Consider the following 25297-nt stretch of genomic DNA (forward strand, 5'->3'; position numbering starts at 1 on the left):
TTAGAGTTGCAAGTCTGAATTCTATGATAGTGTCAATAATTTTGAGATCTATAAGAAATCCATTGCCAAATTGTGGACAGCTTTTCATGACTCTTTTTCCAGGGATTCCTTTATAAAGTCAGTATCCCTGTGATTTCATAGGATCTTGATCACTGTTTCTGATTTCTTGAAGAGCCATGATTACAATTTTGTGTTTCTTCATTATATCAGCGATGATTTTTAATTTTCCAGCTTGGCACAAAGAGTTAACATTATGTGTTGAGAATAATGAGATTGGTTTAGGTTTAATCCTTTGATATTTTTCGGTTTGTGAGTTCCTAGATGCTCTGATCCATCATTATCTTCTGAATGACAGCCCACCGAATCCAAATGCTGTCTTTCCTGCAATTTATGGTTGCAGTCAGTGGAATTATTCTTCAAAAGACTGTTCATGGTGGACTGTTTAAGGTGTCACCTTGGTGTGAGGATAAATTCTCAAATTACAATTCTGAATTTTACTCAGAAAGGTAGTGATGAAGGATGAAAGATGACAAAATGAAATTGTGAAGACAGAACAAGTAGAAGGGGTCTGATACTTCAAGAATTGAAGAAATCAGCCAAAGGAAGACAAGTGCCATTAAAGGGCATGAAAATGAAAGACACCATAGGCTTCCAAATGTAATACCGTGAGGGTCAGAAAAGAACAAGAGTTGACCAACAGAGGTCAGATAGGATAGATGAAAGTGAGGAGTAAGTAGGAGCAATGCTACACCAAGCTTGGGGATGCATGCTCGCCATGCAAGTCGTGCAAGATGCCAAGATCCATGCCCCTGTCTATACTAATAATAAATTGTAAAAACTGCCTTGCCTGACTGTCTGTCTTGGAACTTTCTAATCTATAAAACTACCTGACAGATTTTCATGGGGTTTTCATAGGTAACTTCAGCATAGCTATGAGCACCATATAGGCTGTAATAAAAACTGATCCCAGAAAGAAAAGATAGTCCTAGATATTATAAAAATGTATGTATTTTCCACATCTCCTCCAAAACCACTTGACCATTTCAACCAAACTTGGTACACGTGTCACTTACTTCATGGAAAAATCGCTGTGGGGATAAAAATCACATATCTACCAAAGGGGTAGGGGTGGGGATGAAAAAGAAGTGTAGACCATGAAGTGTGAATACCCATGCAGCATTTCAGAATGAAAGCACTTAGTGACTTGCAACAAACTGTATACAAAAGTTCAAACCTGTACAAAACTTTTTCTTGCTGACACCCCCACATAATGATGAAAGGAAAAAGTTTGTTGCCTACTTCATTTTCACTGTTTATTTTCTTACAAGGAATGCAGTTTTAATTTGTTACTTCTTTACTGTCGTCTGTATTTGTAACACATTATGCAGACAGTGCTCATACATACCACTGAGTGTACCTGCAAAGTTACATAATTGCAGTGTTCATATATACCACTGCAAAATTATATAATTATATGACACATAGTTCAGGATATATGACATCATACATGGTGAGATGCATGAAAAATTGCTGCATCATTTATGATGTTTTTTGAAATATCTGATGTCTGTATATTCTGCAATTTTCACTGTTTGTACAAATAGCAGCACTATCAGTGAAGGAATTCAGTTATTTTCTGGCTGTACATTTTTGTTCATAGTAAACATGATTTCAGTAATGACTGTTGAAGTTCATTGATGACCCTGCTTTCATATTTGGGCTAGGTTCTGGTTACGACATTACAATGTTTCTGAGTACTTCAAAACTTCTATATCACGATGGCCACAATTACGAGATATAAAAGCTGTTACTTGCACATCTTGGATCTGGACTACAAGTAATACATCATTCCAAAGATTTGTATTTTCAGGAGACCAATGGATTCCAAGCTAGCAGTGCACATGAGGCATTCATCAGTGTTTTCCAGAGACCCTGGTCAGTACTCAACAAAATGATCAACAGGATTCAACCAAGTTGCCAAGTACAGCAGGTGGAATGACATTATGTGTTTGTCAAATGTGTACTTTTATTTGTGCTGCACAGTGCAGCAGTGGTTTGAGAACAATGAAGAGAAGCTCAGTAACTGGCACATATTGCAGACCAGACCGAAGAAAATGTTCAGTGTCTAATCAGCAGCAAGCCCATTTAGTGGAAGAGCAACTGAAGAACGGGGCCCAATGTCATGGGAAGATGACACAGTTGTATATATAGAATGCTTCGACCCTATGCCACATCATAAATCCAACTATGACAGAAGCTGACAAAATCCCACACTTGATGAAGAGAGTTGTAGAAGACATGTAGCTAGTTCTTTTAGTAAAGGATGTCACAGCAATAGGAATTCATCAAGTGGTGCCTGCGATTCAAGAAAATGTGACAGAAAAAGAATTGGACAAAAGATGTACGATGATCTTCTGAGTGTGGTCCTGATGGCAGTGGTGGAAGACCACCATGAACTCATCTCTATCATATGCCAAATAATGAGGAAAGAGATATAGCAGCATATGGCAGCCAGAAATGTCAGACCAAGTACACAAGAGATAGCAGCCACAAATGGTGACCCATACATCAGTATGTCGAAGAAGAGTTGTATCAACCTTTTGCACCAATATTGGCCACTAGTCAAAAGTGTCATGAAAAAGAAGGATGGACTTGGCCAAATGGAACTTATATGCTGCAACTATCAAGTGACAACCCAGGAAACACCAATGCAGGTAAAACGAGCTACTCTGCCAAGTACAATGCCCCACAAAAAGCAGGCATTTGGAGGCCAGAAAAAACACACTGGTATGTTTCACTGTGAGCACCTTGGCCACATTGTGTGCTACTGTAGAGAGAGAAGCTGTGTCCAAAGATGCCACAAGATGTCAACCATCACAACAATATTATTCAAGTCAATCAAATGTAGACTGTCATAGTCAGCTGGTGAATGAAGCCCATTGTCGTTCCCTGGACGAGATCACACCCCAACACACTGTAGCGATTCCTTATCACCATACAGAGGTATCAACTGTTCGCTTAGCTTCTAACTTCAGGAAAACAAGCAAGGTGACAAACTTTGGAGGTGAGGCTGCCATAGATGCAAATTAATCATGGATGACAGTCACCAAGATGTCTGGAAATCTCACTGAAGGCCATCCTGTCCAGGACGACTTGTTCCATGATACGAAAGTGACTGTGCTGAAAGCTACAAATGGGAAATATGTTCTGCCAACAAGAACATCTCTTGCAAGAATAACTGTCAATGAAGAAACACAGCCTTTCAAATCTGTCATTTTAACGATCAAGCCTTAGCAGCCAGAGAAAGTAGCTGTGTGTGTGGGAGTTTTTGTATGCATGAGTGAGAGTTATACTTCTGAGGAAGAACTTTGTTTAAAATCTTATATATTTCCAGTGTTTTTTTCATCGCGCCTGTCTGTGATTCAGTGCTTCCTTTATGCAGCAAGAAGCAATCTAGCCTTTCCATATTGTTGTTTAAACAGAATGTAGTCATAATATTATTCTCAGATGGAACTTCATGCAGGCCTCAGAAGCAGACGATCAGTGGCCTCAGAAGCAGACGGTCAGAGCCCCAGATTGACGAAGATATTCCGACAAGCTAATATTACAAAGATTGCTCTGGGATGTTGCTTGCCATTGAAGACATTGATATCACACCATCATCAAAACACATTAGTTCCAATCATCAGTTGAGAAGCTAAGTTAAACTGTGACACTCTTGTCAATTGCAAAAAGCTACTCAGGCTCACAAAAGAAATCTATATATCAGTGACAATCATGAACATTGTAGGTGGTCAAGGAAAACTTTGGCTTAGTAACTGTCATGAGCAGCCACAACTCATCCTTAAAGATACGTGAGTAGGGACAGCTGAAGCAGTCCAGGAACACCAGCTTAGTGTCACCGGCGAAGAATCATGCTCTGCTATCACAACAGACAATGTGGGAGCAAGCTACCTTTGATCTGCCAACAGGATCTGGCCTTACTGAAGAACAACTTCAGTGATAGTCAGCCATTATGCTTCAGTTTTCAGATGCTTTGAAACCAGGAGTGGAGAAAAGACAGACCAGCAACACTGGCGATCATCCACCAATTAGCCATTGCCCATATAGAATTTCACTGTGTGAACAATGGGTAATCTGAAATGAAATGGAGAAGATACTGCAAGATGATGACACAGAACCTTCAGAGAGTCCTGGATCCTCTCCTGTGGTCCTAGTGATGGGGGACAGCACATGGTGTTTGTACAATGACTACTGACAACTGAATAAAATTTTAAAGAATTATATCCATTCATTGCTGCACACTGATGAGCCCTAAACTGCTTAAATGGAACAAAGTATTTTTCAACTGCAGCCATACATAAAGTCCACTGGAAAACCATGATTGACAAGGTTGACCAGGAAAAGACTGCCTTCATATCTTCTGGTGGCTTCTATGACTGTAATGTTATGCCACGTATGAGTGTGTGGTGGAAAACCTGCTGCAGGACCTTAAATGGATGATGTATCATTGCTATCTAGATGACACTGTCTTTTTTGTCTCTATTTGAAGATATTTAAAGAACATCTGTGCCACCAGACAACTGTGTTGAAGCGTGTTCATTTTGTGGGTCTTCACCTGGATTCTAAAAAAAAACCTCTTTGTCAGCCAAGAAATAAAAGTCTTTGGGCACCTAGTGGATGACAATGGAGTCTGTTCCAAATCAGAGAAAATAAGAGCACAGTCACAGATTTTCCAACTCCTCAGCACATTTGTGATGTGAGAAGTGTCTCTGGAAAGTTTTTGTACTACTGGCAATTCATAAAGAACTTCTGTACCAATGCATGACACTTGCAAGAGCTACTATAGCGAGACACCAAATGTTTCTGGAACAACACAAGAAAGGTCTTCCCTTGTCCTTATGGAGGCACTAACATCATTTCCAGTTCTGGCTATCTCTGATGAGAATGACAAGACAACTTCACACCAAAGCTAGTACTGAAATAGGAGAGTTCAAGTACAGATTCAAGAAGGTGCTGAAAAGCTGAGTTCATGCTTCCATAGTACTCTCCAAGTCTGAGATAAACTACCCTACAAATGAGAGAGAATGCCTTGCAGTTGTTTGGGCACTCAACAAATTTCAGCCATATTTGTTTGCAATTTAGTTGTCATTGTGGCAGACTTCCACTACCTATGGTGGCTGACTAGCCTGAAGGGTCGGTTGTGTTAACTGGTGAGAAGGGCAATGAATCTTCAAAAGTACAGCATCACAGTGGTATATAAAAGTGGATGCAAACACAAGGATGCCATCTGTCTTTCGAGGAATCCTTTGGCAGAACACAACAGTGTGGATGAAATCTGTCATTACTGCATTAAATGATATTGTTACAGAACACAGGGGAAGTCCACCTCTCCTCAAAATATAGAAGCCTTAAGGAAGGTGGAAATGACCAAAGGAGTATTCCAATTAATTGTATAAGAGGACTATGAACCAATGCCGCAGAGGTGGTTGCTCATCAACCCAGCTCATCTACGGCGAGCTATCCTGAAGTTATTCCACAGTGCTTCAATATCTGAGTACCTGAGATTGGTGAAGATGTCAGTATCACTGGCCAGGTCTCTACTGATCATTTACATGCTTTATGAGCCTCTGTAAGGAATGCTCATCATAGAAAAATGTGCTCCAACTACCTCTGGGGCACCTTGCATGAACTCCCACCCCTCCCTGCAGCAGTATCATTCCACCAAACTTGAATCGCCGTCTTGGGGAGCTTCTCGAAGTCAGCAAACAGGAATTGACGGACACAGTTTGCACTGACTACCTCACCTGATATGCTGTCACTAAAGCTGTGCTGACTGCTAAAACTCTGGAAATTGTAAAGCTGCTTGTAGAAGGCATCATTTCGAAGCATGGAGCACAAATGTGATGATCTCTGATCATGAAAAATTCTTCCAGTCAAGACAAGCATCAGACATAATTTCAAGTTGTGACATAACCAAACTGCCTACAATTCACAAACGAATGGCCTCTCAAAACATTTAATAAGATGCTGATAGATATGCTCTTCATGTACATTGATGATGAACAGAGAGATTGGGATACTAGAGTAGATGCAAACACAAGGACGCCGACTGTCACAACACTCACATACAAGCAAGGTAGTACGTACTTCACACTGTTCTTTACACTACACAGTAGTGAGGCTGAAACAACAGTGGATTTACTGTTCCTGTTTCAGTCAGACGATACTCAGAATTACTATGTGAAAAACCTCATTACGGGAACGAAGAAGAAAGACAATTCACTTACATATGGGCCCTGGATGCCCATCAGAAGGACCGAGAGTGCTACGATAATGGATAAAAAATAGGAGTGTGGGTACTACAAACACCATAGTGAACACATTATTGTGGCCAAGATAGACACGAAGCCCACGCCTACTACAGTAGATCAAGTTTATGTGCCAACTAGCTCTGCAGATGACGAAGAAATTGATGAAATATATGATGAGATAAAAGAAATTATTCAGGTAGTGAAGGGAGATGAAAATTTAATAGTCATGGGTGACTGGAATTAGAGAGTAGGAAAAGGGAGAGAAGGAAACATAGTAGGTGAATATGGATTGGGGCTAAGAAATGAAAGAGGAAGCCGTCTGGTAGAATTTTTCACAGAGCATAACTTAATCATAGCTAACACTTGGTACAAGAATCATAAAAGAAGGTTGTATACATGGAAGAATCCTGGAGATACTAGTAAGTATCAGAGAGATTATATAATGGTAAGACAGAGATTTAGGAACCAGGTTTTAAATTGTAAGACATTTCCAGGGGCAGATGTGGACTGTGACCACAGTCTATTGGTTATGAACTGTAGATTTAAACTGAAGAAACTGCAAAGAGGTGGGAATTTAAGAAGATGGGACCTGGACAAACTGACTAAACCAGAGGTTGTACAGAGTTTCAGGGAGAGCATAAGGGAACAATTTACTGATATGGGAGAAAGAAGTACAGTAGAAGAAGAATGGGTAGCTCTGACGGATGAAGTAGTGAAGGCAGCAGAGGAACAAGTAGGTAAAAAGACCAGGGCTAGTAGAAATCCTTGGGTAACAAAAGAAATACTGAATTTAATTGATGAAAGGAGAACATATAAAAATGCAGTAAATGAAGCAGGCAAAAAGGAATACAAACGCCTCAAAAATGAAATCAACAGGAAGTGCAAAATGGCTAAGCAGGGATGGCTAGAGGACAAATGTATGGATGTAGAGGCTTATCTCATTAGGGGTAAGATAGATACTGGCTACAGGAAAATTAAAGGGACCTTTGGAAAAAAGAGGACCACTTGCATGAATATCAAGAGCTCAGATGGAAACCCAGTTCTAAGCAAAGAAGGGATAGCAGAAAGGTGGAAGGAGTATATAGAGGGTTTCTCCAAGGGCGATGTACTTCAGGGCAATATTATGGAAATGGAAGAGGATGTAGATGAAGATGAAATGCAAGATACGATACTGCGTGAAGAGTTTGACAGAGCACTGAAAGACCTAAGACGAAACAAGGCCCCGGGAGTAGAAATTATTCCATTAGAACTACTGACGGCCTCAGGAGAGCCACTCCTGACAAAACTCTACCATCTGGTCAGCAAGATGTGTGAGATAGGTGAAATACCCTCAGCCTTCAAGAAGAATATAATAATTCCAATCCCAAAGAAAGCAGGTCTTGACAGATGTGAAATTTACCGAACTATCAGTTTGATAAGTCATGGATGCAAAATACTAACGTGAATTCTTTATAGACGAATGGAAAAACTGGTAGAAGCCGACCTCGGGGAAGTTCAGTTTGGATTCCGTAGAAATATGGGAACACGTGAGGCAATACTGACCTTACGACTTATCTTAGAAGAAAGATTAAAGAAAGGCAAACCTATGTTTCTAGCATTTGTAGACTTAGAGAAAGCTTTTGACAATGTTGATTGGAATACTCTTTTTTTCAAATTCTGAAGGTGGCAGGGGTAAAATACAGGGAGATTTGTACAGAAACCAGATGGCAACTATAAGAGTCGAGGAGCATGAAAGGAAAGCAGTGGTTGGGAAGGGAGTGAGACAGGGTTGTAGCCTCTCCCCGATGTTATTCAATCTGTATATTGAGCAAGCAGTAAAGGAAACAAAAGAAAAATTCGGAGTAGGTATTAAAATCCATGGAGAAGAAATAAAATCTTTGAGGTTTGCCGATGACTTTGTAATTCTATCAAAGACAGCAAAGGACTTGGAAGAGCAGTTGAAAGGAATGGACAGTGTCTTGAAAGGAGGATATCAGATGAACATCAACAAAAGAAAAACGAGGATAATGGAATGTAGTCGAATTAAGTCGGGTGATGCAGAGGGAATTAGATTAGGAAATGAGACACTTAAAGTAGTAAAGGAGTTTTGCTATTTGGGGAGCAAAATAACTGAAGATGGCCAGCGTAGAGAAGATGTAAAACATAGACTGGCAATGGCAAGGAAAGCGTTTCTGAAGAAGAGAAATTTGTTAACATCGGGTATAGATTTAAGTGTCAAGAAGTCGTTTCTGAAAGTATTTGTATGGAGTGTACCCATGTATGGAAGTGAAACATGGACGATAAATAGTTTGGACAAGAAGAGAATAGAAGCTTTCGAAATGTGGTGCTACAGAAGAATGTTGAAGATTAGATGGGTAGATCACATAACTAATCATGAAGTATTGAATAGGATTGGGGAGAAGAGGAGTTTGTGGCACAAATTGACAAAAAGAAGGGACCGGTTAGTAGGACATGTTCTGAGGCATCAAGGGATCACAAATTTAGCATTGGAGGGCAGCGTGGAGGGTAAAAATCATAGAGGGAGACTAAGAGATGAATACACAAAGCAGCTTCAGAAGGATGTAGGTTGCAATAAGTACTGGGAGATGAAGAAGCTTCCACAGGATAGGACAGCATGAAGAGCTGCATCAAACCAGTCTCAGGACTGAAGACCACAACAACAACAATTATAAACATTAATAACTGCTTAAATATTGTGTTACAGACAGGGTTCAATTTGATCATCTCACCACCACGATTTCTAAGCTGTATTTAGTTTTCTTGTAGCATTTCTTTCTGGCATTTTATGTCTTTTCAGTGAATATTACAATTTTTACTCCATAGATTTAAGTTCAGGAAGTCTTTTCTGAAAGTATTAGTATGGAGTGTAGCTATGTATGGAAGTGAAACATGGACATTGAACAGTTTAGACAAGAAGATAATAGACGCTTTTGAAATGTGATGCTACAGAAGAATGCTGAAGATTTGGTGGGTAGATCCCATAACTAATGAGGAAGCACTGATCAGAACTGGAGAGAAAAGAAATTGATGATGAAACCTGACTACAAGAGGGGATCGGTTAATAGGACACATTCTGAGACATCAAGGGCATCACTAATTTAGGACTGGATGGAAAGGTGTGGAGTACAAATTATAGAGGAAGACCAAGAGACAAATACAGTATCTGGTTCAGAAGGATTTAAGTTGCAGTAGTTATTTACAGATGAAGAGGCTTGCACAGGACAGAGTAGCATGGAGAACTGCAGCAAACCAGTCTTTGGAATGACGACCACAACAATAGTTCCAAGTCATTGACGCTACCATCTTAGCTCAGTCAGTGAGCGCATTATTATCTTCCCTTACTCTTATGATTTTCCATACTGCTAACTTGTCGCTACCTGCCAGCCAGCCAGTCCTGGATACTGAGCCAGTGAAGTCCTCGCAGCCAGGGAAACCCACACAAGAAATCGATAAAGAAGACCCCTATCAACAAGGAACTTGCGGTGACACCCACACCACCGCTACCTACAAGCTCTGCATCTGAGGATCGGGTGGAGATTCTGGCGTCTGCTGAGGATCCAGACTTCGCTGGACCCTCAGACACAATGGATATAGACTGCCCAGGTAAAAAGCCAGTTGCAGCAGGTGACCCTGAGGTGTAAACTGCCTGATTGAATGTTCCCATGCCTTCCCATTCTCACGATGATGTCATCCTCCAGTGGAATTGCGGTGGTTTTTTCCACCGCCTGGCTGAGCTACAGCAACTGTTAAGCCTTACATCTGCTTTCTGCATTGCCCTCCAGGAAACCTGGTTCCCGGCAATGCAGACCCCTGCCCTCTGCAGCTATAAGGGATATTACAGGAGCCGTAGCTACGATAATCGAGTGTCTGGTGGAGTTTGTGTTTATTCCTAAACGCAGTCTGTAGTGAGACTGTGCCCCTTCAAACCCTTCTTGAAGCTGTGGCTGTCAGAATATGCACAGAGCAGGAAATAACTGTCTGCAATGTATATCTTCCTCCAGATGGTGCAATACCCCTGAATGTATTAGTTGCACTGATTGACCAGCTCCCTAAAACTTTCCTAGTTTTGGTAGATTTTAACACCCATAATCCCTTGTGGGGTGACACCGTGCTTACTGGCACAGGCAGAGATGTCAAAACGTTACTGTCTCAGTTTTACCTCTGCCTCTTAAATACTGGGGTGGCCACACATTTCAGTGTGGCTCGAGGTAGTTACTCAGCCATTGATATAGCAATTAGCAGCCCAGGACTTCTTCCATCTATCCAATGGAGAGCACACGACGACCTGTGTGGTAGTGACCACTTCCCTATCTTCCTGTCACTGCCCCAGCCTCAGGCCCACAAACACCAGCCCAGATGGGGTTTAAACAAGGCGGACTGGGCAATTTTCGCTTCTGTCACTGCTGACTCTCCCCACACAGTAAAATCGATGTAATGGGTAACTGCCTTACTGCAGCTGCTTCTGCTTATTCCTAAAGCAGTAAAGCATTTTTATTTATTAATGCAGTTGACACTGTAACTGAGATTATAATGTGAAAGTGCAGTAATTACAAAGTTCCTGATTCAAATATCACTGGAAGCAATATTTTTTAAACTTTTATTTAAACCTAATATTTATTAAAAGATATTTAATCATAGCTTCCTAGTAAAAAATCTGTAGTTTTAATTATTAATTGCATAAAATGTTAGTATTTCCAATAATAAATTAAAATGTAGTGCAAAATTGTGAAATGTCAAATAGAAATAAAGTACTTTTTTATTATGATCATTCAAAAATAAATACGTTGAATGCTTTAAAATGAAAATCCTGAACTGATATAATGCCATTGGCTATGGAAGAAGGTGCAGCTCCTATAAGAGTGCTGAGGCCCCAAACTCGCCACTTGGGAGGCATGGATGCACACCCATATGATGACAAAGAGAGCATGTACATGCTCTGACTGTCCACTGCATTCAGTCATGCTTAAAACAGAGAAGTGGAGGCTTCAAAAGAAGAGCAAACAGGTGTAGTGTGTTTCTTGACAATGGGAGTAGTGCGGGGAACAGAAACTCACCGAAGAATGGCACCATTTACGAAGTATGTATGTCCATTGCAATAGTCAAGGCATGACACAGCAATTCAAGGGAATACGGATGTCATTGGCAGATGATACACAATCAGGAACACCGCATCACATTACTGATACCACTGTCCAGCAGGTTGATACCCTCATTATTGAAAACCAGCAAGTTACTGTGACAGCCACTGCCTCACAGGTCCGATTGCATGTAAGAGTTGTAATGGACATTCAGTGCCCTCCGTATGCTTATACCATTCTTTGATGAATTTTCATTTTCTTGCACTACACCCTTTGTTCTTCTTTTGAAGCCTCCATTTCTCTGTTTTTGGCACTAAGGAGTGTAATGGTTGGTCAATGTATGCACATGCTCATTCTGCGTCAGTTAGGTGTGCACCCATGTCTCTTTGGCAACAACTTTGGGACTCAGCACTCTTACAGGGACTGCACTTCCTTTTGTAGGCAACAGCATTATGATCCCTTCAGCAGTTTTTCATTTTACAGCAGCTTGCTCCTTTCATTTTAAATGGCCTTAATATTTCCAGACAATAAACAGTATTATTGATTTATATGGATTTTTCCATTTAACAATCCACCTGTTTCAGGTTTTATTTCATTTTTATATGACCACTAACTGAAACTAAAGACAAGGTGTTATTTTTACTGAAACATTATTACTCTTTACTTGTCAGTTAACATTTCTAATTGTTAATAAATATGAAATTTAAATAAATTTCAAAAAGTTTTGCTTCTAACAAGACTGAAATCATTGACTTAATACAAACAATCCTGCCGGAGGAACATCCACAATTGAGCATTGTAGCAGAGGTTGAAAATACCGCTTCAGTTGTAAGGTTCTTTTTGTTTTTTGGTAGTTAAGGCACGATTGGTTTCGGAGTCTTACATGCCCATTCTTTCACGCCCATCATCAGGTGTTATACTGAAAATAAACAAAAGACTGGAGATAATAATAGTTTTTATGCACAGTAGTACACATAAAAAGGTTTTACTGCACCTAGCCCATTCACTGTTTTCTAAAATGTTATATGGAACTTGTTTTTTTGCTTTTCTATGTGTTACACTGTGTGTAAAAATATTATGAGAAGGAAAGCTGCTACTCACCATATCAGAGATGCTGAGATACACTCCATCCTGGATTTTCCACTGTGTGTAAGAACTTTTATTCACTCTTATTCTTGTTTATTTTCAGTATAACACCTGTTTATGGCCATGTAAGTGCCCAAAACCATTTGTTTTTTAACTACTGAAAAATAAAAAGAACCTTATTACTGCAGTGGTATTTTCAACCTCTGCATTGACTTGATGATTACAAGACTTTTCAGCACACAGCTATCAACAACTACATAAATAATTTAAAAGTGTTTTGCACTTAATAGCACTTGAAAATCTTCCAATCTTTAAAAGAAGTTATTTATTTATTTACTTCTTTATTTTTGTATATATCCTTTTGCATTTACATCCATACTCTGCAGACCATTCTGAAGTGCAATGCAGAGGGTTGGCCTATCCATTGTACTAGTCATATGTGCTTTCTTCCATTCCATTCACATACGGAGTGTGAGTAGAATAATTGCCTAAATACCTCTTGTACACTGTAATTAATCTAATCCTGTGTCTATGACCTATATGGGAGTGATACATAGGGGGTTGTAATACATTCCTAGATTTATCACTTAAAGCTGGTTCTAGAAACTTTTAGGTGTGTTTCCATAGGGTAGTTTCCATTTATCTTCAGGTGTCTGCTTATTCAATTCTTTCAGCATCTTCATGACAGTCTTCCATGGGTCAAACAAATCTGTAACCATTCATGCTGCCTGTCTTTGTGTGCATTCAATATTCCCTGTTAGTCCTATATGCTAAGAGTTCCACACACTTGAGCAATATTCCAGAATGCATAGCACCAGTGTATTGTACACAGTCTCCTCTGTAGACTGACTGCATTTCCCTAGTACTCTACTTATGACTAAAACTGTGTGTTCATTCTGTTTCATATTCCTACAGATTGTTACACCCAGATATTTGTATGAGATGTCAGAATCCAACAGTGACTCACTGGTATTATAGACATAGGATACTTCATTTTTTCATTCTGTGAAGTGCACAATTTTACATTTCTGGACATCTAATTCAAATTGCCAATTGCATCATTCTACTTCAGCAAAATGATGTGTAGGCACTAACCTTCAAATACTATTAGCATGAAGAAAATCAAAGAGGACCAGTAAAAAGGTACCTTTCTAAGAATGGTAGCCATTCATCCTCCTCTAGTTCCAATATAAATCTAACACTGACTCATATACAAAAGTCAAATTTAAATCCCAGGTTGTGAATGAAATGTTAAACAAGACTTTGAATTTAGTGACGGAACTGTTGGTTTGGAAAAGAGTAAGTAAGAGTACTCACAACTTATTAATCACAAGCTGAGAATAATATCTGGGAATAACTTGTTTAATCATACACGTGGAAAGAGTATGAATGGGATTAGCCAAACTTAATTGGAGATTCATAATTTGTGAAGACTTTGGTATTGATTTTCTGTCTGATAATACTAACTGAGAAGGTTAACATGTAGTTTTTGATTAATTCCCATAATAAAGTTCCCAACAAGCATTGATCATCATAATGCAACAGGCAACATATTGTTAGATTTAAATAGTAAGAGGCCAGCAATGTGTGCACAGTGAGAAAGCATTATGTGCATGTAAGTTTGGTCTAAAACACTTGAACAACACACTAAGCTCAAATGAAGGATCTCTAGATGAATCCTGCAGGAACTACGTAGGTGCTATCGTGTATGTGGGGACAAATTCCCTTTATAGCAACAGCAAGGAAGAACTTGTGAGTGAAATAAGAGATATAATTCCAACTGCTAACACTTTTACACAAGTTCTGCAATTGTAATGAGTGGTTTAATATACACAATAGTAAGTGAGAAATATAGAGAGAGGATAAAATGTAATATCCAAGATCACTCCCAGTGTGCAGGCCTCATGGCCAGCATATTCATTAATTAAAACTCATTCGGTTGATGTTGCTGCAGTTGTCAACAAAACATCAGGAGGAAAAATTTCTGCTGTTCGACAATGGCCTCTTAGCCCAGAAGTTTTAATTAATGATCCAAGATCACTGTTATTAAATTAGATGCTGCATTCAAAGAAGTTAGTAAGGATGATCTGCATTTAAATAGCAACAAAAAGTTAACTTATACTTAGCATCTTTTAGGAAGTAAGAAAAACTGATAACTAGTAATGGATGAAAACTTACACAAGAACATAAAAATCTTATGAGTTATCTACTCAATAAAAGTGCTTAAAACTACAAAAACACTGAAACTGCATATATTATGTACTATAATGTGGCTGGTCTAAATGCTGACTTTTCAGATAACAAAGTCATAAAATTGGACCTGCAAATTTTTGTGTGTCATTTCAGTACTGTTATGGTGTTTAAATGAATGAATATTCATTGACCAAAGATGTTTCAAAAATTTTAAACAACACTGAACATTTCAAGGTAGCAACTAGCTATTGTAGAAAATGGAGTCCTTACAAAGGAAGGACTGATATGAACTGTTCAAATGAAGAATGTAATTTTCATGTATGTTTTGTAGTCTTAATGAACACAAATTTTATTTTAATTTGGAAAGTACGTATGAATAATACTCCACAAAGTAAGCAGCAAGTATTTAGAGAAATAAGAGTCTTGCTGACTTATTATGTGGGAAAAAGTTCAACTTCATAACAACAAGACAATTTTCATCATAGTGACCAGTGAGAATAAAGATACATTAACTGCCCTGATTTAATTATTTAAATTTTTAAAAGCACCTATCAGTTCATCTGGTGGACAACAAGTGAAGACAAAGATTGAAGCAAATAAGGTAAGTAATCTTATGGGATCACTAATGGCCTCAAAATCTTTAATGCCAGAAAAATAAGCTACACAGAGAACCAAACTGTGGTGGAGACATTGTTTTTATTATGTATGTCAAGCACTATAAAATGATGGTAAAGAATGTTCTAAAGGCAGGAAAACCAATAATAAAAAGTAGGTAAATTCAAGACATAAAAATATAAATCAAAGGGTAATGCGGTTCACAGTTAAGTCTGAATTGGGTGTTGAAGCCTCAAACTATGAAATTTCTAAGATTGCACCCGAACACTACACCATGTCAGAGTGATTCAATGAATTTTACATAAATTTAGTAATTTCAGATGTGTTTTAGATTATCAGAAAAAGCAAATCACTTTCAGCTTGATTAAAAGTTCTGGTGTTTCATAAATTTCAGAAATGTTTCAACAACAGACATAGAAAATATTACACAATCACTATGAAACAAAACTTCTGCCGGTTGGAATGGGATACCCACAAAGATAACTGAATAAGCATATAAAGTAATAAATCATCCACTAGCTGCATTAATTAATAAACCAATGTCTTAAACAAGGTTATTTGCCAGATATATCAATATATGAAAATTAAATCACTTTTAAAAAATGGGCATTCACTGCTGTCCAGATACAAAATGTTACTGTAAAACAAGAGACTATTTTGACCAACCAATTTGGTCTGCAGCAAAGGAAAAACCAAGCCACTGTAGATTCTATAAATAACTTTGTTAATAGGGTTAATAGCTTACTACAAAAAAATAATGAAGTGTCAGAAATCTTCTGTAGCCTCACTGATGCCTTCAGCTTGGTATAAGACACCTTACTATTCACAGTATAACAGTGGCTTAGTTTGTATCTATACAACAGTAGAGATTAGTTACCTCTTGAAATTGTCTTTCAGAATGGTGCACTATAGTGCAAGGAGTCCCTCATGGCTTTATTCTTGACCCTGTTCTCTTTCTGTTACATGTTAACAACTTGCCCATCAATGATAGCTTTCCATCACTTCTACCTGCACGTGATACTCATGTTTTAATTGAAAATTTTGAAGCGTAAAAGATCTCTGGTTGCATCATTAATACTCAGATAGCTTAGAAACATGGTTCCAGCTAAACATATTGACTCTTTAAGCATTTCAATAACGCATATGGTACAGTTGAGGCCCAAACACTGAAAATGCCCAGAAATTAGACTAGTCCATAAAAATGCCAAAGAAAAAGTGGAATCTGTCAGTTTTCTAGGACTAAATCTAAATAAGAATTTAAACTGGAATGTGTAAATTAAGAGCTGATCAAGTACATCATATACTTTGCATTTGCAATGCAAATATTGTTCTGTGTCACTGACAAAGACAGCTGCACACCTCAGTAATGAACCACTATTAGGTATATACACTAACAAATAAATACAGCTGTCAGTAACTGATTTGGAATGCTACATTGCTACCTAAGTGAGGCTAAACAGTGATGTACTAGTTCTCCTTACACCAATTAAAAAGAGTATAATAAAAGTAATGTGCCAGCACTTGGATCTTACTTAGACAGAGTTTTTATGTCAAAATGCCAACAGCTGTCATAATTTTTCTGTGATAATGGTTTATGTTTCTTTTTTTATAGAAAGTTGGTCCTGACTCTCGTTTAATGGTTCAGTTCATTGATGATGTGGAATTGGCATATGTTATTCAGAGGTACCGAGAGGTGCATGATCTAGTTCATGCAATCCTAGGAATGCCAACAAACATGCTTGGTATGTATAAATTGGTAATTCCTTATTAATTTGAATAATAAAATTCAATTTAATTTTAGGGGCAGTATCTTTTACACAAGAGATGTAATTGAAAATAAGAGAACCATTGATTTTCCTGGAATGAATTAGGGAAACCATGAGCATCTAAATCAGGATGTTGTAACAGTGCAGCAAATTTAGGTGATTTTAAATTGCTGCAGGAAACATTCACAGAAAAAGTACATACACTTAAAGTTTTCTTTCAAATATCAATGTGTAAAGGTTTTAAAAGGACTTAAAAATTTCAACTTCCCTCCTAAGATGAAACACTAATAGAAAAGGTTGCTTTAGGGTACAACATACCTTTCAATGGTGTTTGGACATACTCTCCTTGTACAAAATATTTGACTTTCAAGCAAACAGGGATTTCTGTTATCAAGATTTCTATTATCATTTTTTATTGTCATGTATTTACTACATGGAGGCAACAGTGATTATAAAGATATAAAGTTTCAGCAAAAAAATTAAAACAAGCAAAAGTATGAAAGACTTCATAGTTTTTGGATACAGATATACATGAAACTGATTATGGAAGACTAAATACTCCTTAGTATTGACGTTGAGTATATAAGATGTGACACAATGTTTCTAAGTCATACATTTCAGGATTAAATTAAACACTGTTAATTAAAGACATTCTTTCAATTATGGTGGCTGCTCCGTTTAATCTCTGCAGGCTGTGAAGGTATGATTATCATGTTAAATTCTTCTAAATTACCATTACTGAAGTCCAATGTCCTAAAAATCAATGTCATTTTTTTCAGTTCACGAGTGTAAACTTTCCTTACACCATAGTTACATGTAAGAAACAGAATGTTTTAAAAATACAGTTTCTTTCTTGTGAGCCTTCATGTTTATTATTTTGTTTGCAAAATACGAAGCATTCACTTTTAGATGCCTCACTGCAAATTGTTCTGTGTTTACCCACCTCCTCATTCTATGTTTCTACATTTATTTGTTCTCTTAATAAGTTTGTTTCTATAATAATGCAGCATTTATTTTCTTCTTTTAACTTCTTTGGTGTATAGCATATAGCTTATTTACATGTATAAAGAGGCATGTTCCATGAGTAATGCAGCACTTTTTTTATCTGAAAGCAGGTTGGTTTTATTCAGGATTCCAATCCACCATATTATTCCCCATTCTTTTGGCTACAAAACTCTATTTTTCAACGTAATCTCTGTTCGATGTGACTGCCTTATGCCACCTTACTGGGAGGTCCTGTATACCTGCAGGGTACTGGTCGATGTTGGAGCCAATGTCTTGTAGTATCAGTAGCCTTCTCATCATCCACGTAATGCTTCCCATGGAGTGCATCCTTCATTGGGCCACATAGATGGAAGTCTGAAGGTGTGAGATCTGGGCTGTAGGGTGGATGAGGAAGAACAGTCCAGTGAAGTTTTCTGCCTCTTCTCACATGCGCAGATCTGTGTGAGGCCTTGCATTGTCACAGAGAAGGAGCAGTTTGTTTCCATTTTTGTGCTAATGAACACATTGAAGTCATTTTTCAATATCCAGAGGGTACTTCAAAGATGACAATTGTTTGATGAAACAAAATAGATGCCATGAGTTTACTGGTTGAGGGTGTGGCATTGAACTTTTTTTTCGGAGGAGAGGTGATATGGAGCTACTCCATGGATTGCTGTCTTGTTTCCCGTTCTATATAATGAACCCATGTTTCATCACATGTGATGATTTTCAACAGAAAATTGAGAAGATAAGCTGAGTAACGTGCAGTCAACTCCGCACAGATGGCCCTTCATTGCTCTTTATGGTGTTGTGTTAGGTACCAGCGGGTAAACATCTTTTAGTATCCCAATTGGTGGACGAGTGTGTCAGCACTACCAACAGAGACATCTAGACATGCAGCAAGGAGTTTGATTGTAATCCATCAACCACCTCGAATGAGAGCGATCGCACATTTCAACATTTTAGGAGTCACAGCTCTGTGCAACTATCTGGCATGTGGGAGATCAGATTAATTTGGTGACCTTATTGTAATGATGATAGATGCCTCACACAATGACTCACTGTGTTTTTGTTCACTGTCAGGTCTCTGTAGACATTCTGTAAGTGTCTATGAATATCTATGATGCGATGCTCTGGTTTTCTGCAAAAAGAAACTCAATCACAGCTCTCTGCTTGGAATGCACCTTCATTACAGGTGTCATTTTGGAGGCTAAGTATAGCACTGCCACCTATTGGAACTTCATGAAGCTATAGGGGCTAAAGTGTAAATATTCCTTGATGTCCTAAAACAAAGTCTGCATTTTTTTTTTTTCAACTGAAATTGGCAGAGGAAAAAATATGTTGCATTATTTATTGAATGCTTCTCATATCCATCAATGTCTTTTCCTTGAAACTACTCATTCTGTATTTTCCTAATGTGTTCACTAATGGCAGTTATCTACAGTGCAACCATGTTTTATTCATTAATTACACTGCTGGCCATTAAAATTGCTACACCACGAAGATGACGTGCTACAGACACGAAATTTAACCAACAGGAAGAAGATGCTGTGATATGCAAATGATTAGATTTTCAGTGTATTCACACAAGGTTGGCGTCTGTGGTGACACCTACAACGTGCTGAGACGAGGAAAGTTTCCAACTGATTTCTCATACACAAACAGCAGTTGACTGGTGTGCCTGGTGAAACGTTGTTGTGATGCCTCATGTAAGGAGGAGAAATACTTACCATCACGTTTCTGACTTTGATAAACGTCAGATTGTAGCCTTTCACAATTGCCATTTATCGTAACGTGACTCTGCTGCTCACGTTGGTCGAGATCAAATGACTGTTAGCAGAATATGGAATCGGTGGGTTCAGGAGGGTAATACGGAACGCCGTGCTGGATCCCAATGGCCTTGTATCACTAGCAGTCGAGATGACAGATGGCTGTAACGGATCGTGCAGCCACGTCTCGATCCCTGAGTCAGCAGAAGGGGACATTTGCAAGACAACAACCATCCGCATGAACAGTTTGACAACATTTGCAGCAGCATGGACTATCAGCTCGGAGACCATGGCTGCGGTTACCCCCGACGCTGCATCACAGAGAGGGGCACCTGTGATGGTGTACTCAACAACGAACCTAGGTGGATAAATGTCAAAACGTCTTCCCCCCCCCTTCCGCCTCCCACCCTCCCCCCAGATGAATCCAAGTTCTGTTTACAGCATCATGATGGTCGCATCCATGTTTGGCAACATTGCGGTGAAGACACATTGGAAGCATGTATTCATCATCGCCATACTGGCGTATGACCTGGCGTGATGGTATGAGTTGCCATTGGTTACACATCTCAGTCACCTCTTGTTTGCATTGACGGCACTTTGAACAGTCTCTACCCTTAATTCGATCCCTGCGAAACCCTACATTTCAGCAGGATAATGCATGACCGCATGTTGCAGGTCCTGTACAGGCCTTTCTGGATACAGAAAATGTTCGACTGCTGCTGTGGCCAGCACATTCTCAAGATCTCTCACCAACTGAAAACGACTGGTCAATGGTTGCCGAGCAACTGGCTCGTCACAATACGCCAGTCACTACTCTTGATGAACTGTGCTACCGTGCTGAAGCTGCGTGGGCTGCTGTACCTGTACACGCCATCCAAGCTCTGTTTGACTCAATGCTCAGGTGTATCAAGGCTGTTATTAAGGTCAGAGGTGGTTGTTCTGGGTACTGATTTCTCAGGATCTATGCACCCAAATTGTGTGAAAATGTAATCACATGTCAGTTCTAGTATAATATATTTGTCCAATGAATTATCATCTGCATTTCTTCTTGATGTAGCAATTTTAATGGCCAGTACTGTTCATCCATTATGGACTATATTGTGAAAACTGAAAGTGTTAATTCTAATTCCAATGTTTTATCTATGTCAGTGTGCTACCTCCCATTCTTTATATTGTTCTTCTTTTGTAATATGCATTTACCGTTTATTGTATATGCCTGAAAAAACATGTATTCTATTTTTATGGTATGGAAAATACTGGTAGAATGTAAATAATTTAGGAGTAAAGGCAAGAACTTACCAAAATGTAGAGATGTTAAGGTGTCAACAGTTCAAAAAATGGATTTGTCTGAAAGCTAGTGAAGTTTTCAGTTTTGCTCATGTGCCTGTCGGTAACTCAACTCCTCTATAATGCAGTGAGTTGTTGCACATTCTCTTAGATTATTCTATTTTTCATTCATTCAGTGTGGCCTGTAGATCCCATTGAGAAGAAAAACCTTGGGGGTATGTTACCAAAAGAGGCACAACCCTCAGAAACTTTATCTCTACACTTTATTAAGTATAAATTTAATGCCGTTTGTTCTTATGACAACTAAATTTAACTTAGTAATTGGAACGCAAGCCACTACTTAGAAAAAAGCTGCTGATTCCTCAGTAACGAAAAAGAATTCTGGATTACTTGATACTATGAAACTGAAATACCTGCAAAAATAAAATTTCTATTTATTTTGCATGACAAGAAAGAGCTCTTACTAGTGAATAAAATGGATCTTCTGTTAGAATTTGTTTATGATGGCCTTTTAATGTGGTAGTAGGATGCCCTACGTTACAAGTACATATCTGTACAAAATGTAATTTATGGAACAAATGTAAATCGCAATCACAGTCACAATTGTGAGATTTCTAGGTAGCACATTTGCAAACTTCAGCCCAGCATACTGTACAGTTTTTTGTATAATGCTGTTCAGGTGTTTGTACAGTCTTTTGTGTTTAGCCTATTGTTGGTGTAGGTAACAGTTTAAATTTGCTTTTATTGTTTCTGGAAGCAATATTACTTTCAAAATATATAAACTTAACAGTAGCGAGCACTCCAAATTCAGGAAACAAGTTATATATATGACTGGGTTTTGCAGCACAGTTGTGACAGCTTTTTTTGCAGTGTTAGTTATGAGTTTACATTTGCTTCTATTGTTGCACGTGATATTTCTACTGCATAGCTTAAATTTGATAAGAAAAATGCCTGATATGCAATTTTTAGCACTTATATATCCTCACAGTGTTTGATAATCATGTTTATGAGAGATATGATTTTTGACATGTTACATAGTGAGGAATCTACATATAATTGTGATTTGCAAGAATGTTATCCAATTTTTTTTCTTTTCCAAAATCATGCATAATATGTTTCCTGGTGTTATATTCCATTACCGCAGACTTTGTAACACATTTAGATGGCTTTCACTGAAATACCATTTCATTGGCAACACTGTTGTATAATGACTGTCATAAGCTTTGTGTTTATGCACAATGGGCGTATCACATTGCCTTTCTTTCAGGAATTCTAGCTGAGCAGATTATATGCGAGGGCCTTTGTGTTGGAAGGTAGGATAGTGGTACTGGCAATACGGAAGTTATGAAGACGGGTCCTGAGTCATGCATAGGAAGTTCAGTCAGTAAGGGCATTGCCCACAAAAGCTAAGGTTCTAGATTTGAGTTTTGATCATCACATAGTTTTCATCTGACAAAACCTTTAAAAGAAAGTGCATGCCCAGAGCAATGTAAAAGATTCATTCTAGCACAGTTGTCACTAAGCACAAGCATTGCAACATTATTAATTGAAATAGGTGAAACAAGAAGTTACTTATTGGCAGATATCTTTAGTGATATTGGTTGAAATGGATATATATGACAATTGCATTGGGACTGAGTAAGATGAGTTTGTTGGTAAGACACTGGACTCACATTTGGGAGGGCAGTGGTTCAAAAACCCCTCCCTTTTTAGGTGTTCCATGATTTCCCTAAATCACATAAGAAATTGACAAGAATATGATTTCCCTGTGCAATCTGAGCTTGTTTTCCCTCTGTAATGACCTTATTATTGTCTTGATGTTAAACACTTATCTTCCTTTTCCTTCCTGTTGTTAAGTGATAAATACTTGTTGTTTAAGAAAGTGGGTCAGAGTTCACATACATGCTCAGTGGAGGAAGTTGATCGAAACACTCCAGCAGCACTGAAGATAATTTACTTCTGGTTAAATGAATTTATGCATGTTCAAACAAGTACTGCAGATTATATACTTTCTGGAAGTGCAATAGAAGTACCTCCTGGATAAATAGTCAGTAAAACTCATGGTGTCAGCATAGAACACCACTGCATTTTGATTTGTTCGATTGTTGAAACAGAAGGAGTGTCGTGTGTATGGGAAAACATGAATATAGTCCCAAGAAGGTGCTGAGTGTCCAGTGAGTACTGAATTGTTGACTTCAGGACTGAAATGCTCTAGTAAGCACAATTAAAAATCTTGTCTTGAAAACCTGAGGCAAAACTTGAAGGGAAAGTGGATTCATGTTTAAACAGCAGAGGCAAAGCTGAAGTAAGAACAAGTATGGGCCATTGCTTCCTTGTTTATATGGTGAGTACTGTTCCCAGAATGAGATTTTCACTCTACAGTGGAGTGTATACAGATATGAAACTTCCTGGCAGATTAAAACTGTGTGCCGGACTGAGACTAAGGTCCCGAGTTCGAGTGAGTAATGTTCGCGGAACTATACATCCTCAACATATCTGGTTACCTTTACTTCCTTCCCTACCAATAATCATTTTTCTGCGTTCATCTCCACTATAACGTGAACCTTTCTTTGTACATATTTCAGGTGAAGTGACAGTGAAATGGATAGAAGCAATACAAAACAAATTACCTATGACTGTGGGGGGAGCTGTTTTTGGAGCAATACGCCTCGCCCCAAAGTAAGTATAAATTAATTTTTAATGGTGGATTTTGTACGGTGTTAAATTGACAATGTTATTTAAAAAAAAAAAAAAAAAAGGGAGCCCACCTTCAAAATTCAGAAAGTTGTCGGATGATAAATACCACGTTCCCAGCCACTAAATTCCCTGCAGATATACAATGTCTGATATATGCTATTTGGGAAAGTTTCTTGGTAAAGGAGATTGTGTGATGATAGCTGCAAGTACAGGCAGTGATTCTGACTATTGTTGGGGTCTTCAGTTGGGTGGCAGGTCTGATGCTGCTTCCACACTCGTCTTTTCTATGTGAGCCTCTTCCTGCCTGTGTAACACTTGAACCTGCTTATGGTAGTCAGTTGTTTCCCTGAGATTCCCTTTATCCCCACAGTTCCCTTCATTACCAAACTGATTATTCCTCAGTATGTGTCATGTCTGCCAGCCCCTTTGTTAGTGAAGTCGTACTACAAATTTATTTTCTCCACAATTTGATTCAGTACCTTCTGAATAGTAATGTGATCTACCTGTTTAAACTTCAGCATCCTTCTGTAGCATTACATTTCAAAAACATAGTTTGGACTGCTTATTGACCATTTATATTTGATGTTAACAAATTTCCATTTCTCAGAAATGCATTTACTGTTATTGCTAGTCTCGTGTTTTATAACGTCTGTACTTTGGTCATCACAATTATTTTGAAGCCCAAATAACAAAACTCATCTACTACATTTAGTGTCTCATTTCCTAATAAAATTCCCTCAGCATCATCTAATTTGAGTACATTCCATTACCTTTATTTCACTTTGCTGATATGCATCTTATGTTCTGTTTTCAAGACTATCCATTCCATTCATCTACATCTACATCTATATTTACATTTATACTCCACAAGCCACCCAACAGTGTGTGCCGGAGGGCACTTTACGTGCCACTGCCATTACCTCCCTTTCCTGTTCCAGTCGCGTATGGTTTGAGGGAAGAACGACAGCCGCAAAGCCTCCGTGCGCGCTCGAATCTCTCTAATTTTACATTTGTCATCTCCTCGGGAGGTATAAGTAGGGAAAAACAATATATTCGATACCTCATCCAGAAAGGCACCCTCTCTAAACCTGGACAGCAAGCTACACTGTGATGCAGAGTGCCTCTCCTGTAGAGTCTGCCACTTGAGTTTGCTAAACATCTCCGCAATGCTATCATGCTTACCAAATAACCCTGTGACGAAACGCGCCACTCTTCTTTGGATCTTCTCTATCTCCTCTGTCAACCCGACCTGGTAGGGATCCCACACTGATGAGCAATACTCAAGTATAGGTAGAACGAGTGTTTTGTAAGCCACCTGCTTTGTTGATCGACTACATTTTCTAAGGACTCTCCCAATGCATCTGAACCTGGCACTCGCATTACCAACAATTAATTTTATATGATCATTCCACTTCAAATCGTTCCGCACGCATACCCCCAGATATTTTACAGAAGTAACTGCTACCACTGTTTGTCCCGATATCATATAATCATACTATAAAATCATA

General features: G+C 38.5%; 1 protein-coding gene across 2 annotated transcripts in view; it reads left to right on the forward strand.

The window, feature by feature from the left end:
* The window catches only part of LOC126268633 (ubiquinone biosynthesis protein COQ4 homolog, mitochondrial), a 120552-nt gene that overhangs the window by 85158 nt on the left and 10097 nt on the right, over positions 1-25297 (forward strand). For both annotated transcript variants that reach the window (XM_049973925.1, XM_049973926.1), the window contains exons 4-5: positions 16899-17028; positions 23678-23771. In XM_049973925.1, the coding sequence (XP_049829882.1) occupies positions 16899-17028; positions 23678-23771 (224 nt within the window). The remainder of the gene's footprint in view (positions 1-16898; positions 17029-23677; positions 23772-25297) is intronic.

Source organism: Schistocerca gregaria, chromosome 1 (assembly GCF_023897955.1).
Source record: "Schistocerca gregaria isolate iqSchGreg1 chromosome 1, iqSchGreg1.2, whole genome shotgun sequence".
In the NCBI taxonomy this organism is placed as follows: Eukaryota; Metazoa; Arthropoda; class Insecta; order Orthoptera; family Acrididae; genus Schistocerca; species Schistocerca gregaria.